At 47.8% G+C, this 17,948-nt stretch overlaps 1 protein-coding gene across 1 annotated transcript; it reads right to left on the reverse strand.

Moving 5' to 3' along the window:
• Window positions 1-5,609: 5,609 nt before the first annotated feature.
• LOC144694641 (protein phosphatase 1 regulatory subunit 3C-like) lies at window positions 5,610-6,556 on the reverse strand. Its single transcript, XM_078565231.1, has one exon. The coding sequence runs from the start codon at window positions 6,524-6,526 to the stop codon at window positions 5,642-5,644; it is 885 nt and encodes a 294-aa protein (XP_078421357.1). The 5' UTR covers window positions 6,527-6,556; the 3' UTR covers window positions 5,610-5,641.
• Between the last annotated feature and the right edge of the window lie 11,392 nt (window positions 6,557-17,948).

Below are 17,948 nucleotides of genomic sequence, written 5' to 3' on the forward strand. Positions count from 1 at the left end.
TATCATGTTTCTGGGAGGGAAAAGGTGTGAGGGCGGATGCGTGGGAGATGGGCCGGACACGGTTGAGGGCCCTGTCAATCACCGTGGGTGGAAAACCTTGGTTAAGAAAGGAGGAGGACATGTCAGAGGAACTGTTTTTGAAAGTGGCATCATCAGAACAGATGCGACGGAGGCGAAGGAACTGAGAGAATGGGATGATGGTTCAGGGATGGGAAGAGGAACAATTGTGAGATGAGTCTGGTCACTGTCGATAGTTATAACCTCTCCATTCTGGTATAACCAGGAAATACTGAACAGGTTGTGGCTCTTTTATTTTCTCTAGAAAAGAGAAGGCTGCAGGTTGACCTCACAGGAGTTCTTCAAAATCACAAAAGCAATTAATAGGGTAAACAGAGAAAATGATTCTTCTTGCGGGGGATCCAACACTCGGGCTTATAAACGCAAAATTGTCACTAATAAATCCAATAAGGAGAACCATCTTTAACCAGGGAGAGGTTAGAATGTGGATTGTGCTGCCATACAAGGGTTAGTTGAGGGGAATAGCATAGGTGCATAAAGCAAAAGCTAGATGAGTACATGAGGGAGAAAGGAATAGAAAGGTATGTTGATGGGATCAGATGAAGTAGCGTGGAAGAGGGTGAACCCCATCCATGTTCACAGATTGCAGGGAATGCAATTCAGGACCAAGATGAATAATTGGGGTCACAACTTATTGAGGTGGTGGTGATGGTGGCAGTTTTGAAAGGGGAGTGTGCTGTAACACTGAAGAATGGGGTTCAGTGCTCAAGCATCTGCTCACTCACCTTCCACAGGTTATCTTAAAAGTCATGGTACTGGACCAGCGACTCAAGAGGCCCCAAGTTCAAATCTCACCATGCCAAGTTGTGACATTAAACTCAATGCTTCATTCAAAAGGGCATTGCATCACTGCTCGATGAAGGAGAACATTTTACCGAGCAATGATGAGAGAGCAGAGGGTGGGACTAACTGGATAGCTCTTTCAAAGAGCCAACACAGGCACAATGGGCTGAATGGCCTCCTTCTGAGGTATACCTTTCCAGCATCCCAATTGGTGGGCTGGCATGCTATGAAAACTGTTGTATTGCTGTTCACAATGACCTTGCTGGATAACCTGTTTGTCAAATCTCTGCTTTCATATCGTCAGCCAATAAAAGAAGTTGGAGGTTCGTGGAGTGGGACAGGGGAGTGGATGACCCAGTTTAGTACAGAGAAGAGCAAGGTGGCTTTTAAGAATGAAAGAATGGGAGCTTGCACACAAAAAGATGGATCAAGTCATAAAGAGACTAAAAAAGACTTGGCAGTCAGGAGTCCAAATACTACTGTTTCGGGCTAAACTCGATTGTTTTGCGATATCAGTGTCCCATCTGACCCTGCGCTGAACTTCCAACCTGCTATCTTCACTATCAAGGCCACCCACTTTCACTTCCCTCATTTTGCCAATCTGTGTCCCCTGCTTCGGTTCAGCTGATGCCGAACCCTCAGCATTCCCTCCAGGATGGGCATTCCCAATGCTCTCCTAGTGCGCCTCCCATCTGCTCTGCTGCCTGAATCATAGACTCACACCATGCTGATCACCCATCACCCCCTCCCTCCTTCCCCCCGTACTCACCGGTTCCCAGTCCACCGACATCTCAAGTTTTAAAATTCTCAAACCCCTCACCTCTGCAACCTCCTCCATCCCTACCACCCTCCAAAGTCTCTGCACTTTTCCAATTCTGGCCTCACGTGTTCCCCCATTTCCATTTCCCCCACTGTTGCTTGCTGGGGCCCCAGGGCAGGTTTTTTTTCTCTTCTGTGGTCTTGGTTTCAGGATAAATAGTACACAGGACACCTTCCTGCTCGGGCTCAGGTTGCACCCAAGGATTCGAAATTCCACTGGAACAGATCAATTTACAGCTAGACCAGGAAAGCCGGGTTACACAATACTGGATAGTGTCACATTCAAACTGCCTTGGCCACCTGCTGAAGATCAGCTTAACCCTTAAAGTCCACAGCGGAATCGAGCCAAGATTGGCGAAGGCCAGGGCTCAATCCTGTCCTTGCCCAATGCTAAGCACTCACCCTCTGAGGCTGAGAGCGCTTCCTGGGGCAAAGGGTGGAGAAATTTCAGAAGCGGAAGGAAACGAATGTCTTGGTCCACTGCCTAAGGCTCCTGCTGCAAAGCTCCATACACAATTACATCGTACCAGAGATAGGCCGACAAAGACAGACTTGTCCTTAATAAAAAAACCTGGACCGCTCCAATCAATCGACACCATTCATTTGTCTTTCCCACACAAAAAAAGAATGTGGATGCAATTACAGCATGTGATTTCCCCCAAATAACACATCCTTCCCAAGAACAACATTTCACTCGCTGAGTTACCATTTACTGATGGGCCTGAAAATAGCTGACTTCGGGAACTGAAGCCATGTAGGTACAGCAAGTGATGAGGAAGGCAAATAGAATATTGTAATTTATTGCAAGGGGAATGGAATAGAAAAGTAGGGATGTTTTACTGCAGCTGTACAGGGCCTTGGTGAGACCACATCTGGAATACCGTGTAGAGCTTTGGTTTCCTTATTTAGGGAAGGATTGGAAGCTTTCAGAGAAGGTTCAATTGATGGATTCCTGGGAAGTAGCTATCCCATGAGGAAAGGTTGGACAGGCTGGGCCTGCATTCATTGGAGTTTAGATGATTGAGAGGTGATCTTATTGAGACATAAGATCCTGAGGGGCTTGGCAGGGTGGATGCTGAAGGGATGTTTCCCCTTGTGGGAGAGACCAGAACTAGGGGACACAGTTTCAAAGTAATGGGCCTCCCATTTAAGATGGAGATGAGGAGAATTTTTTTTCTCTTAGAAGGTTGTGGGTCTTTGGAACTCTCTGCTCCAGAGTGGTGGAGGCTGGGTCAATGAATATTTTTAAGGCAGAGGTAGATAGATTTTTGACCAACAAGGGAGTCAGAGGTTATCAGGAGTAGGCGCAATGTGGAATTGAGGTCACAATCAGATCAGCCATTATTGAATGGGAGAGCAAGCTGAAGGCGCCAAATGATCTGCTCCGGCCCCGATTCGTATGTTCGAAACGCCAAGAAATTAAATGAATTTAACTTCATATAAACTTTATTTTTTTTTATATATATATATATATATACATACACACACAAAATAGCACAAATATCCATCACATCAAATGTTAGCAGTAACAAATACTTCACAAGATGCAAGCAGTGACATTGGTTTATTAAATAGAGAAACCATTCACTTGCCCCTTGCAAAGCTACCTTCCCATCTACTTATCAGGAGTTCATCAGCAGCAGTAACCCACTTCCTTATAATACTCCCACAGCGAAACACTTCAACTAAAATCTTAGCTGACAGACTTGTGGTCAAACCACTGATTATACACCCTTAACGAAAGCTTAGAGAGAGAGAGGAGAAAAAACTCCTTTCTTTGGCCAGCTGTTTCGACACCTAAACCTCCACCCTTTAAGCTTCCTGTTTCTGAAGAGGTTGTTGACCAAGAGCTTACCGTAGGAGGACAGCTAGAAAGGAGGACTCAGGATGTGGCTGCTCAGCTGCGTTCAGAATCTGCTGATGAAAGCTTCCTATGTGCCAGCACTTACCAGCAAAAAAAGCCAAGTTGAGGTGCTTTTGGCTGAATTGATGTACTTGTCTACAGCCTCAAAGCAAAGAAATCAAAGAACCTGAAGTACATCGAGAGAAATGAATCCTAATCGAGCAGGTTGCAATCTTCAATTTGCACACCTCCCATTTCTCCTCCTAACCCTGTGTGTGAAGGCAAAGCCACTCAGACCATCTTACAGGAGATGTCACTCTCCCCCGATGGCCATGGTCCATGCCAGGTCTGCGTGATTGTTCAATCTCTCTGGTCACAGCCCACCCTATATATCTGGCCTCAACAACAGCCACACTTAAGGGAGATTCAAACGTTAACAGTGAGGGCACTAATAGCAAAGATTCCAGCTTCGTTATTAAATGTTCTCATCTCCATGAAAGAATCTTCAATATGAAGAAGTTGCTGACAGGTCGACCAAAGTTCAGGATAAGCTTTCACGAGCAAATAGCTTTCCGACAAACCATCAGCTTCCTAAAGACTGACCTTTATGCTTCAAGATGCTGGGTGGGGAACAACATAAATGGCCAGCATAGGCTCGTCTGTTGCTTTGCCAACTGCAGTTCCTTTAAACCTATATCTAAAATCAATACTTTAATAACATCCATTAATTTTTCCATTTTGTTTAAACATATGTATCAATTGCACAGTCTTCTTTGAATGTCAAGGGCAAACCTTGTGCAAATGTTCACAGCCTAAAGCATCAGTCAAAATCAAAGCTCAAGGATAGAATTCAATTCCAGGGTGCAGGTGTTAAAATGGGAAAAAAAACTTAATAGGTCATCACCTCATGACTCAAACCCATTAAGCTGCAATGTTGCAGGCACACAAGATAAACAACACTCGGCAGAATTGAACTGGTTGTCCGACTATCTACTCCTCCCCAGACCCAGCCCCCCCACCCCTCCAAATTATAAGGCCTGGGCAAAATTCAGATACCTGAGGAATGAGGGTATCACCACCACCGCTCTCCTCCTCCCCAACTACACCACTGACTGGCATTAAGCCCATGCCACCTCCAACACTCTGCATTGGAGGAGGAAGATTTCAGATTTAAAAAATGAAGATTTGAAGGTGGCTATTGATGCATTGTTTGAGGCCCTGTTAGAATTAGATGAAAAAACAATGTTAATAATGTGGGGGGTGGTGGGGGGGGGGAAGAAAAACAAACCTTTACTTTTGATATGTTTGCACACGTAACAGAGTAAGGACAATGAAAAACACGCTTATCCAACCACGAAGAGCTGTGGACATCAAAAGGAAGCCACTGGGTGATAAACTAGATGGCGATTCCATCACAAGCTGCAGTACTAGAATTGTGAGGGGGGAGAAAAAAAGTCTGAAACTCAACCTTAATTCATTTCCAATTACAAGAAACCCCTGTACCAGCTGTCAGTCCCATAGCTTCACACAGGACACATGGTGTGCAGTCTCACCATGAGAAGAGGTCGTTATATCAGAGAGGGAAAACCTGATCCTCAAATCTTCAACACGTGAGAACAGAGTTTATTTTTAAATATATGTGCAATCTTGGCTTGTGGAATTGTAAGTATGGGCACTGTGCATTGCTTATGCAACTAACTGACAGTCAAGTTACATTTGTGGCAATGTTAAAACATTGAAATATGAAGGATGGTCATCCATCTGGGTACACAATATTTTCTGATAGAAATATTACACTTACTCCAAGGCACTCACTCCCCTTCTATCCTGTTTGCAAATTATCACAAACGTTCTCTGCTGCTTCCTCGGGTAGGAAAGAACAGGATTATTTGATAGATTGATTGAGCTTCTTTAGTGTTTGGCTTTGTCACGATATTAAATAGCAGGAGAAGCAATGATTTTAAAAATTTCTGAAAGCATTCATACATTGCACTTGCAAAATTCATTCGAGTGTCAACCAAGCCCCAAATTGATGGCTAAGACTGCTTGATATGCACAGTCATGGTAAAACAGTCAAAACGCCCCATTTTTAAAAAAAAGAGCATGGATTAGAAGTATTTACCAATACCCATCACTATCAAATCTGCCCCAGCTCTGCCACTGGGAGAATATTACATTCACTGATCGAGGGCTGCCAAACTGCTCAAACTCTCCTTCTTGGGCCATCCCTCTCATGTTAGGAAGAGAGAAATCACCATAGTGGGAAACCTTTCCACCCCCTGATTTCCTGTCCACATAAATAATCCTATAGTTCTCCTCACTGTTGTTGTCCCAGAAGGTGCGTTGGCCACATTGGAAGGAGACACACAGCTCAATTTTCTCATGAGGCAGGAGATTCTTTGGCAGGTCCACCCGAAAGGAGAATGTGTCCATGTCCGCGCAGCCATAGGTGTTGTTCAAGTAGGCACATTCAACGTCTCTGAAGCTCTTCCAGGTGTCAAAGGTTATCCGGACTATGACCTTTTTCTCATACCCCAGATTCTTGACTTTGACCGTTCCGGAGATGGACGCCTCTTGAAAGAGGCAGCTCTCAAGGCAAACAAAGTTTCTGTCCAAGCGGGAACGAAAGTTTAAATAATCCGCTGAGGGCTGAGGGAAGTCCAGAATTAGCTTCTCGTTGTTGGCAGCTTGAGGAACGCAGTCAGCCAGGTCGGACAGTTCAAACTGAAGGTCAGACAAGTCTTCCTCAAACTCGGAGAACACTCGAACGGCAGTGAGTGAAAACCCTTTGGCATCGGCAAAGACCACCTTCTTCTTTACGTTGTTGCTCTCACACCCCACCCGTTCCTTGCTGGCCAGGCACACATTGCTCCTCTGATTCAGACAGGGGCGCAGTGGCTTGAGTCTGGATATGTTCACACCTCGGAACTCAGGGCAGCTTAAGAAGCTGTGAATGGGCGGCGAGTGACTGAGGCAAAGTCTCATTGCAATGTCGACTGGCATGACCGGGGAGAGCTGAACACTGGAGCCAAAATCCTGAGAGGTGGGGGAAACAGGGAGGGAGGGAGAGAAAGAAAAAGACAAACAATTAACTATGTTGTTACCCTGCAACAGAATGCAAACACGAGAAGAGTATGTATAAGATAGAAGGGAAAAAAAGAGTGGAGGGGACAGTGGGGTTTAACACAATCTTCAGCCCCATGACAAAGCCTCTCACCACCCACCCCATCCCTCTCAAGGGCAACTGTCTGTGACTGAGCCAGACTGCTTGCGACATCAGTGTCTAATCTGATCAGAGTCCATCCCTTGATCCACTTCATCACTTCGAGTCTGTAATATTGGTGCTCTACTTCCCTGTTTCAGCTGAGCAGCTGCTGAAACTCTCATTAATGCCTTTGTTAGCTACAGACTCAACCATTCTAACACATTCCTAACCAGCCTCCCACCTTTGACTCCCCATTAAAATGACCTCATCCGAGACTCTGATGCCCGTATCCTAACTTGCACCAGGTCCCACCCCACCTCTCTCCCTGCTCCTTCATGATGCTTCTTAAAACTACCTCTGCTCTACCTGTTCCACCCCCCCCTTAAACCAGCTTATATTTCACCTCTTTTCTATTTTTACTTAGTTCTGTTGAAGAGTCATACGGACTCAAAACGTTAACTGTGCTCCTCTCCGTAGATGCTGCCAGACCTGCTGAGTTTTTCCAGCTATTTTTATTTTTGTTTTGGATTTCCAGCATCCGCAGTTTTTTGCTTTTACCTCTGACCAAACTTTGGGTCACCTATCCTAATGTCTCTCGTGGCTCCGTTTATCCGATAACACTCCCCATGAAGCGCCTTGGAAATGTTACTATGTTAAAAAAGGTGCTATACAGATGCAAGCTGTTGTTGTACACAGCCTCAGCACGAGCTTCTAAAATTGTCATCTAATGACGAAAATGAGAATATTTTGGGCTCTTCTGATGTCGAGAACCATGCAGTTCTAGAATAACAAGTGGCGATTACACCAAAGTCACCCCGAGGCATGGACCACTCGCTGAAACAATCTCTCAGCTTTGGTACAATGGGCAGGTCAAAGGGAGATATTGTGTAGTAAACAGAATGGAGAGTTACACAGACACATACTGCCAGGTATAATGGGCTTGCCAAGCAGAATCGCCCAAGCCCCAAACAGACAGATTGGGTTTTCAGTCTGTCGTAGTTGCAATGCATTGTCCTGTACAGACCACAGGGCTGCAACGATGCAATGTGATGTAGATAAAGTGAGAACTGAAGAACAAGCAGCAGTGTGACTCAAAAAGGGTGTGCAGAACTGCACGAACATCTCTCACACACACATACCTCATTAAATGTCCCATTATCACACATGATCAGAAAAACAAAACACAGCCCTTGATGTCCCTGGCTATTAGATTAAGGGGTTCATTTTTTTCACTTCTGGTTTCACTTTGGTCAGAGTGATTTAAACCTGGGCAGTCTAAATCGGAGCAGCATCTGGGGCATTCATACCAGACAGTTCAGTCTGAGTTAAGATTAATTAAGATAAAATATGTCTGGGAGTAAACAATTAGGTCAGCATCACAGTACAGGAGGCCATTCAGCCCATGGTATCTGAGCCAGCTCTTTGAAAGATGAGCTGCTCAGGTACAAAGTTCCAGGTTCAATCCCAAGTGAAATTTGCAGACACTCAGAGTCCAGATAGACCCGCAGGGTCCAGATAGACCCCCAAACGGACACAGGGAGCCAGATATTAGACTAAGTTTCATTTTCTGATCACTGTCCAACGATCCTGCTTGAAGGATTATGTTTGGAGGTCAGGTGAAGTCTTATCTGGGTTGGGATGACACACTGGCTTAATTTAGACTGCCCAACAGTTGCTGTCTGGCATGGAAACCTGCACTCTGAGGAATGCACACCCAACAAGCCAGGTCAGCAAACAAAGAGAATCGGTTTGCCAAACCTGTGTCTGGACAATTCCTGTGAACTTCTGCCATTTCAACATTCCATGACTGAGCAATGTTTCTCTAATGTAATGACCAGCTAACGCCAAGTGGTTAAATATCTCCACATACGCGCACAAACACAGCTTTGCCTCGATCCTCGCAGTATTTTAAAAATAGCACCACTAAAAATTTAGGTCACATGTGGAGGAAGGGGGGTTGGTTCAAATTACAACACACAGGCTAACTCTGCACTCTAACAGAAGCTAACTCACCAGTGTATCCCCAGCACCCTTTTTTATTTAAATTAATCCCAATGAATAATTGCTTCGATTTATTCCAAGTTCGGCAGCCTAGTTATAACCAGCTCCGCTGCTGCCTATTGCTCTTTGTATGAATCCACACTTACACCCACTGGATCCCAGGGACAGGAACTTAGTGAATCCCACAGTGTAACTTAGGCCGAGGTGAAAAGTAGGGGATCACGATCCCGGGGCTTGTGTGCGCCTATAGGGCAGAGGAATTCCCATGTGGAGCTCTGGGACAGATGGGAACTAATTTGGAGGGGGTAGTTTTGAGGGTAATTTGAGAGAAAATGGAGGTTGGCGATGGGGCGATAGTTTGTAAAGACGGGGGTGGGTGTCAAGGTTTTTTTTTTGAAGGGAGGTGATAACTGCAGCTTTGATGGCGATGGGGTGAGAACTGTTAACCACATCAGCTGGGGCCAGAAAGGGAGGCAGAGAGTTACAGAAAACGTTGGAAATACTCAGGAGGTCTGGCAGCATCTGCAGAGAGAGAAACTGAGTTAGCGTTTCAGGTCTGTAACCTTTCACCGGAACGCAGGACAAGTTTGAAATGTAATAGGTTTCCAGCAAGCGGCGATGGGTGGAGGGGAGGGGGCGACGGGTGGAGGGGAGGGGGCGACGGGTGGAGGGGAGGGGGCGACGGGTGGAGGGGAGGGGGCGACGGGTGGAGGGGAGGGGGCGACGGGTGGAGGGGAGGGGGCGACGGGTGGAGGGGAGGGGGCGACGGGTGGAGGGGAGGGGGCGACGGGTGGAGGGGAGGGGGCGACGGGTGGAGGGGAGGGGGCGACGGGTGGAGGGGAGGGGGCGACGGGTGGAGGGGAGGGGGCGACGGGTGGAGGGGAGGGGGCGACGGGTGGAGGGGAGGGGGCGACGGGTGGAGGGGAGGGGGCGACGGGTGGAGGGGAGGGGGCGACGGGTGGAGGGGAGGGGGCGACGGGTGGAGGGGAGGGGGCGACGGGTGGAGGGGAGGGGGCGACGGGTGGAGGGGAGGGGGCGACGGGTGGAGGGGAGGGGGCGACGGGTGGAGGGGAGGGGGCGACGGGTGGAGGGGAGGGGGCGACGGGTGGAGGGGAGGGGGCGACGGGTGGAGGGGAGGGGGCGACGGGTGGAGGGGAGGGGGCAACGGGAAGAATGAGAGGTTTGTGATAGGATGGGAGGGGCAGGTGAGATTAAATGACAGAAGGTTTCGAGGAGCAAGAGCAATGCGAGTGGTAATGGGACAGGTTAACAAAAAGTGTGCCTAGATGAGGTGTGAATGGCAGCATCCCAAATAGCTCATGTCTGAAAACAGAGTAAAGGAAATAAGAGAAACGAGATAAAACCAGCAGAGAAACAGCACGTGAAACGGAGGCAGAGTTTACGACGTTCAAATTGTTGAACCCAACGTTGAATTGAAAGCTGTAAGGTGCTGATGAGGTGCTGTTCCTTGAGTTGCGCTGAGCTCCATTGGGACAATGCGGCAGACAGAGGATAGGGAGGTCAGAGTGCGAAAATTAAAATGACAGGCAACAGGAAGCTCAGGGTCAGGCTTGCAGAATGAATGAAGGTGTTCTACAAACACCCTGATCAGTGTTTGGTCTCCCAACGTAGAGATTAGGAACAGCGAATAGAGAACACTGAACTGAAATTACAAATAAGTAAATCACTTTCATCTGGAAGAGTGTTTGGGGCCTTGGACACTTGGGGGGGAGGAGATAATATATTTGGAACTGCACTTGCATGGAAAGGGATGGGGTGTTGGGGGATGATTGAAGAGCAGACCATGGTGTTGCAGGGGGAACAGTTCTTTCAGAATGCTGAGAGGGGAGGGGAAAATGTGTTCAGTGGTTGCGAAAATGGCAAAGGATGATCTGCTGAACAGTGGAGTGGAAGGGGAGGATCAGGGAAATCCTATCGTGGTTCTGGGAGGGAGCAGAAGTTTGTAAAAGGATGAGACACGGTCAAGGGCCCCATCAACCACAGTGAGTACATTCTCAGCTGAGGAAAAGGAAGGCATATTGGGAGCACTGCTGTGGAAGGTCACATCTTCAAGCAAAGGCAAAAAAAACTGGGAGAACTGAAGGAAGTGGGGCTGTGAGGAACTGTGGTCAAGCTAGCTGTGGGAGTCAGTGGGCTTCCAGTGAATATTGATGGATTGTCTCCAATTCTGGAGATAGGTTGAGAGGTCAAGGAAGGGAAGGGAAGGGAGGGGAGGGAAGAGTCAGAGATGTTGAGAGTGGAAATCAGAGGCAAAGTTGAAGAAATTTTCCACATCAGGGCAAGAGCAGAAAACAGCACCGATACTGTCATCAATGTGCCAGAAGGAGGTGAGAGAAGGCCCCATTAGGAATGGAACAAAGAACATTCCACATACTCCACAAAAAGACAGACATAGCTAGGATCCAGGCGGGTATCCATAGCAACACCTTCCATTTGGAGGGAGTGAGTGGAGTTGGAGAGGTGGTGTTCACAATGCAGTCTGCTCTACATTGGGGATATCAAACACAGACCGGGTGACCACTTTGCCCCCGTGTTTCTTGTCTCCTGCCACTTTACATGTCGCCACATTTCTCCAACGCTGACCTCTCTGCCCTTGGCCTCTTTCCAGTGAAGATCTGGGAACAACACTTCATCTTTCGATTAGGCGCTTCCCAGGTTCAGCACGGAGTTCAACGATTGCCAATCGCAACCTCTGCTCATCATTTTATTTCTTGTTCATTTGCGGCCTTGCTTTTGTCTCTCTCATTTCCCTTGCGCTCAGACAGCAGCTATTCAGGGCCTGGCCATTCACACCTCCTCAAGGGCCCTCCTTTGCTTCATTAGGAGCTCATTAACACTTACTGAGGCCTTGCTACATCAACATTTTGCCATTTAATCTCTCCTGCACTACCACCCCCACCGACACACCCCACACCCAAAGCACAGGCCTCCCCTTTTGCTCTTTTTTCCCCCACCCACTCAACTCACTTGTTCAGAATATTCCTAATGTTTTCTCAGTTCTGATCAGGGTCAACCCTTAGTATTATCAGCATTTTCTGCCTTAAAATTTAGATTTTCAGCATTTTACCTTGGTATAAGAGTGGTTAGGGTGGGCGAGAGGGGGCAGGAGGGGCTCGGGGCGAGAGGGGGCAGGAGGGGCTCGGGGCGAGAGGGGGCAGGAGGGGCTCGGGGCGAGAGGGGGCAGGAGGGGCTCGGGGCGAGAGGGGGCAGGAGGGGCTCGGGGCGAGAGGGGGCAGGAGGGGCTCGGGGCGAGAGGGGGCAGGAGGGGCTCGGGGCGAGAGGGGGCAGGAGGGGCTCGGGGCGAGAGGGGGCAGGAGGGGCTCGGGGCGAGAGGGGGCAGGAGGGGCTCGGGGCGAGAGGGGGCAGGAGGGGCTCGGGGCGAGAGGGGGCAGGAGGGGCTCGGGGCGAGAGGGGGCAGGAGGGGCTCGGGGCGAGAGGGGGTTGAGGAGGGGCTTGGGGTGAGAGGGGGTTGAGGAGGAAGGAGGGAGGGAGAGGGGGTCGGGGGATTTGAGTGAGGGAGGAGGATTTGAGTGGGGGGGTTGAGAAAGCAGAAGTGTGCCCTTTATGGAGAGATTTATCAAAATCTAGGTTTGCATTACAGGCAAGACACTAAAGCAGACCCAGCTGAAACCCTTCATCACAGGCAAGAGAGTAAAAGCCTTTACACAGCAAACCCTCCCCAGAGCAAACGCTCCCATCCGCTGTCTGCTCGGAAACGGGAGGCAGCAGGTCCAGCCGCTGAGCGCTGCCGTTTCAGCGGGAGCTGCTTTGAAAGGACTCAGTCAGCCCACTCACCTGCTCCGAGCCGCCGACAAGCGCAACCTCTCACATCAGCAGCTCAGCCTCCTCTGAGCCACTGCGCCCGATTCCGCCCCCCAGCAAACTCGCTCCGCCTCTGCCGGCACCGGCGCACCAATGGCGAGCGCTGCCCTCCCCTCCGCCAGCCTGCCTGTTTTTGCTCAGGTGTGGGCTGCAGGAGGAGGAGACTGCCCCCACCCCACTCCAGATGTTTTCCGGTGTATCTCAGCTGTCAGGGCAACTTTAAGAGAAACCTGAAGCCTCTCCAATAGAATGGGGCAGTGGCAATAGAATGGAACCCAAACCCACTTGAACTGGATTTTAGTTACCCTTTTCACTCACTGGTTGGACCCAGTACAAACAAACCAACTTCTCTGGCCAGTGAACATGAGTCATTGATTTTATTCTTTCACTGGCTGCGGGAGTCACCAACATTTTTTGCCCAGCCCCAATTCCCAGTCACAGAATTTTTACAGCACAGACGGAGGCCATTCGGCCCACTGTGTCTGCACTGCCTCTCCGAATGAGCATTATGACTCCAGTGCCCTTCTCCTGCCTTTTTCCTGTGACCCTGCACATTGTTTATATTTAAATGATCATCATGACTGCCTCGATTGAACCTGCCTCCGCCAGGCAGTGCATTCCAGACACGAACCACTCGCTGTGTGAAAAAGCTTCTTCTCACCTCGCCTTTGCTTCCTTTGCAAATCACTGTGCGCTCTGGTTCTCGATCCTTCCGCCAATGGGAATGGTTTCTCCCTATCTACTCTGTCTAGTTCCCCTCATGATTTTGAACACCTCCATCAAATCTCCTCTTAAGCCTTCTTCTCTCCAAGGGGAACAGTGCCCTTGAGAAGGTCCATCAAGGCATCGCAGTTCCCTTGGTTCAACTAACTTTTAAGACAGAAAGCAAAGTCATTCCAAAGCGCTTCACAGGAGTGTAATAAAAAAAAATTGGACAGGAAACAAAAGAACAACTTAATTAAAGATGCAACATCTGTAACACAAGCCTTTGACTGGGGATGTGCGGGATAAATCAATTTCTAATTTATTACAGGGCTTTCTGCCACCATTTTGGGATTACAATTTGAACCCCTTAGTATGAAAACCAGAAATTCAAAATTCTTGACTATTTGGCAATAAATAGTTACACTGAAAATGCAGTGGGATGGCTGCAATGTAAGCTGCAGATACATTGAATCATTGCTCGTATCAGAGCGGTAGGTTTAGAAACTTGTAATGGATACTGAAGATACAGAATTTATTCCCATGGAGAGCAGGGTTACAGTCTACACAGTAAACACTAGCCTGATACATTGCTGGTGAATTTTCCAGCACAGCGGAGTGGATTAAGAAGCAGTTTTTGACTTGGAGTTATTGGTTGGGTCACAGCCTATTTCCCAACTGTGTGGGGGGAAGAGTGTGCCCACGCACTAGTTGGTGGCATCTGTCCAAGTGTGGGTGTGAGATCTCCAGTGGCCGCCTGATGGGCAGTTCCTTGGATCAGGGGAAACCTAACATCAGGGCGAAAAGCTGCCAGGTGGAATTGCGCTGTTACAGAGATTCCTTCATGTGGACCTCGGGCATTAGTTGGCCAACCAGTCAATGGAAATCGTAGGCAGGAGGAAAGGATCACTCAGCCACCTCTGCTGCCAGTTCAGTGCAGGGAATGGAAGCAAGAGATTGCTGAAATGATACAGTAACCTTGCCAGGTTAGTGGCAAGGTTAAAATGGCAGGGCACCTGGCTTTAGGAGGGAACAAACTGCCTCTTGCTTTATCTTCTGCATTTGAGGCTGACAGAACAAGAAAGATTGATAGCTGGATTGATAGACGGATTGTGAAGAGAGAGAGAAAAAAATTAAAATGAAAAGGCAGCTACGAGGAGCGATACAGAAATGAGTGCCCCCGACTGCTGCTTTGAGCCACATTTCTGTTCTTAGCAAGCTGGTGCATCAGAGATATGGATCCTGGCTGAAAGGTCGACTAGGTGTGTGTACTTTAAAAAACAAAATGTTAGTGAAAATCAATGCCCCACAAAGGAGCTTAAATCTGGTCAACTCAAAATTTTGCAGCCACATATATCAATTCCAGACTGAATCCTTCTCAAAGGTCCACTCTACTGCACTGATGTCCTTCAAGCCAGTCTGGCCAAGGTCAGAGAGTTCAATGATGTAGATCGAGAAGCTAATGTCTGTGTGGCAGGTTTGACTATTAATATTGTGGTTCTATTGTACTGGCCTTAACTGTGCAGACTGGGAAGACCCCATGTTCACTGGCCAGTGCAGAAGCTGCTGTCAGCAGCAATGTTATAATGAGCCTCCATTTATCCAGCCTTGGAAACTGTGTGAAATACTGTGATATGTCTGAGCAAGGTACGGTGCTCTTGAAATGTTAGGTATTCCTGTTTTAACCGAAGAATTCAATTCCACTTGCTCAACATTTTAGCTGAACGTAGCCTGAGGATTAGATTAATTTTAGCTACGATGTCAAAATGCCTTCTGACATTCACCACCTAGGCTCACACAGAAGAATGCTTTTATGTAGTGAACGGTGATGACTTAGAGCTCGCTGTCCATGAGGGTGGTAGAAGCAGAGACGATGAATGATTTCAAAAGGAAAATGGATGGTCACTTGAGGGGAATAAACTTGCAGGGCCACGGGGATAGAGCAGGGGAATGGGACTGACTGGATTGCTCTACAAAAGAGCTAGCATGGACTCGATGGGATGAATGGCCTCCTTCTGTACTATAATGAGTCTATGGTTTTATGTGACTAAATTTGGGACCATGGTACAAAACGCACAGGGGTGGCTGGCAAATTCACTCTCGAAATGTCAAAATTAGCCCGCGAAAAAGCAAAGATATGGGGGTGGAGGCAAAAATTCAAGAAAGGTTGTCCCTGTACAATATTACTTTACATTATGGCCTGGGCTAACAATTGCAGACGCAGGAGCAGGTGTCTCATTGAGAGCAGGAAAACAATGCAGAGATTGATTGGAGTAACAGAAATCTGGGAGAGACAATATCTGTGAGGAGCTGCTCCACCAATCACAGATTCTGTCTCTCCCATGCTCCAGTTTCTCCAATCACAGATTCTGTCTCTCCCATGCCGGCTGCTCCAGCTCCACCAATCATGGATTCTGTCTCTCCCATGCTCCAGCTCCTCCAATCACAGATTTTGTCTCTCCCATGCTCCAGCTCCTCCAATCACAGATTCTGTCTCTCCCATACCAGCTGCTCCAGCTCCTCCAATCACAGATTCTGTCTCTCCCATGCTCCAGCTCCTCCAATCACAGATTCTGTCTCTCCCATGCTCCAGATCCTCCAATCACAGATTCTGTCTCTTCTATGCTCCAGCTCCTCCAATCACAGATTCTGTCTCTCCCATGCTCCAGCTCCTCCAATCACAGATTCTGTCTCTTCCATGCTCCAGCTCCTCCAATCACAGATTTTGTCTCTCCCATGCTCCAGCTCCTCCAATCACAGATTTTGTCTCTCCCATGCTCCAGCTCCTCCAATCACAGATTCTGTCTCTCCCATACCAGCTGCTCCAGCTCCTCCAATCACAGATTCTGTCTCTTCCATGCTCCAGCAACTCCAATCACAGATTCTGTCTCTCCCATGCTCCAGCTCCTCCAATCACAGATTCTGTCTCTCCCATGCTGGCTGCTCCAGCTCCACCAATCATAGATTCTGTCTCTGCCATGCTCCAGCTCCTCCAATCACAGGTTCTGTCTCACCCATGCTGGCTGCTCCAGCTCCTCCAATCACAGATTCTGTCTCTCCCATGCTCCAGCTCCTCCAATCACAGATTCTGTCTCTCCCATGCTCCAGCTCCTCCAATCACAGGTTCCCTCCCTGCTGCTGTTGCTGCTCCTCCAGAGACAGAACCTATGACTGGAGGAGCAGCAAGAGCGTGAGGGAGGGGACCTGTGATTGGAGGAGCTGGGGCAAATATCCTGGACCACCAAGCCAACATGTTCAACTGTGGAACTTTGGCATTCTCTGGCGGCTAAGAAGAAACAGAAAAAGAAGAAAAGGGATGGTGGAGGTGGCTGAAAACTCAGTATTGAGGCCTGTACTGAGAATGGCAGGGGGGCAGCCAGTGGATAGAATTTAATTTTAATTTTTAATTTCCTTTTTTGCCTGTGGTGGTAAAAGATTTAAAAGGATATGTAGACTCTAGAGATAAGTATTTGCTACTTTGGGTTATAAAGGAAAATTTCGTTTCAATCAAAATTGCTGTTGCCCACTTTCCATAGGTTTACTCTTTCTGGTTTTGAACAACTATTGCCCAAGCCATGTGCTGCCAAATAAATCTGTTACTTTGCAGAATAAGGTTTTAATCTAGCATTGGCACATGGTTAGCACACTGGTTTAATCTGATTAATCCTTGGCTTCAGTTGGGACGAGCTGTGACATATTATAGAGTCTTTCTGTTTTGTATTTGTGTAATCTTGTCTATATGAAGAAGGAAACCCTGAAGAAAATGAACACAAGTGCGGAGGGTAATGTTACCAGGTCACCTAGTAAAGGAGTTTGTGAGAATGAAAAAGGAGCCCCTGAAAACCAAGAAGTAGCTCCCAAAAATCAAAAAGTAGCCCTCGAGAAAATCCCAGAAAGAGCACTGTATGGAACAGTCACCAACAATGGAAAATCACAGACCCAGAGTGAATTGGACAGGAAGGTAGGCATTTGGAGAAGATGAGCAGAGAGTAAAATAAAGGAAAACCTGCTTTAACAAAAGTGATTATTACACCATAACCTTTATTATTTCACATTACAACCTCCGGCTCTTTATGAAATACCCAGTGACGCAGTTTCATCCTACTATTGTTTCAACACAGGTCACAAACTTTGTCAGAGCACACTTCTGCTTTACTCTGATAAAGGGTGCTAACTTATACAGGAATAACGTTATACAACCACCAGGTATTCTCAGCTCATTCTTCACGTGTGAGTCCTGACAGTGATTGAAGACCACCACAGTCATAAGGAGTAGGAGCAAGAATAGGTCATACGCCCCCCCCCCCGCCCCCCCCGCCTCAAGCCTGCTCCTCCATTTAAAAAGTTCAAGGCTGATCTTCCACCTCAATTCCACCTTCTCCTAAATCCCTTAATTCCCTTGGAGTCCAAAAAAAAACTATCGACCTCAGTCTTCAAAAACCCAAACGCTGAGCATTCACAGGGGAGAGAATTTCAAAGAATCTCAAGCTTGTGGGTGAAGAAATTTCTCCTCATCTCTGTCCCCGTATCCTGAGACTGAACTCTCTCATCCTAGACTACCAGCCAGGGGAAAGAGCCTCCTAGCATTGACTTGGCCAAGCCCTCTCAGAATCTTATCTATTTCAATAAGCCAACCCTGATCCTGTGTTGAACTGGCGTCGACGGATACAGGCA

The sequence above is a fragment of the Cetorhinus maximus genome, chromosome 20 (genome assembly GCF_964194155.1).
Source record: "Cetorhinus maximus chromosome 20, sCetMax3.hap1.1, whole genome shotgun sequence".
Lineage (NCBI taxonomy): Eukaryota > Metazoa > Chordata > Chondrichthyes > Lamniformes > Cetorhinidae > Cetorhinus > Cetorhinus maximus.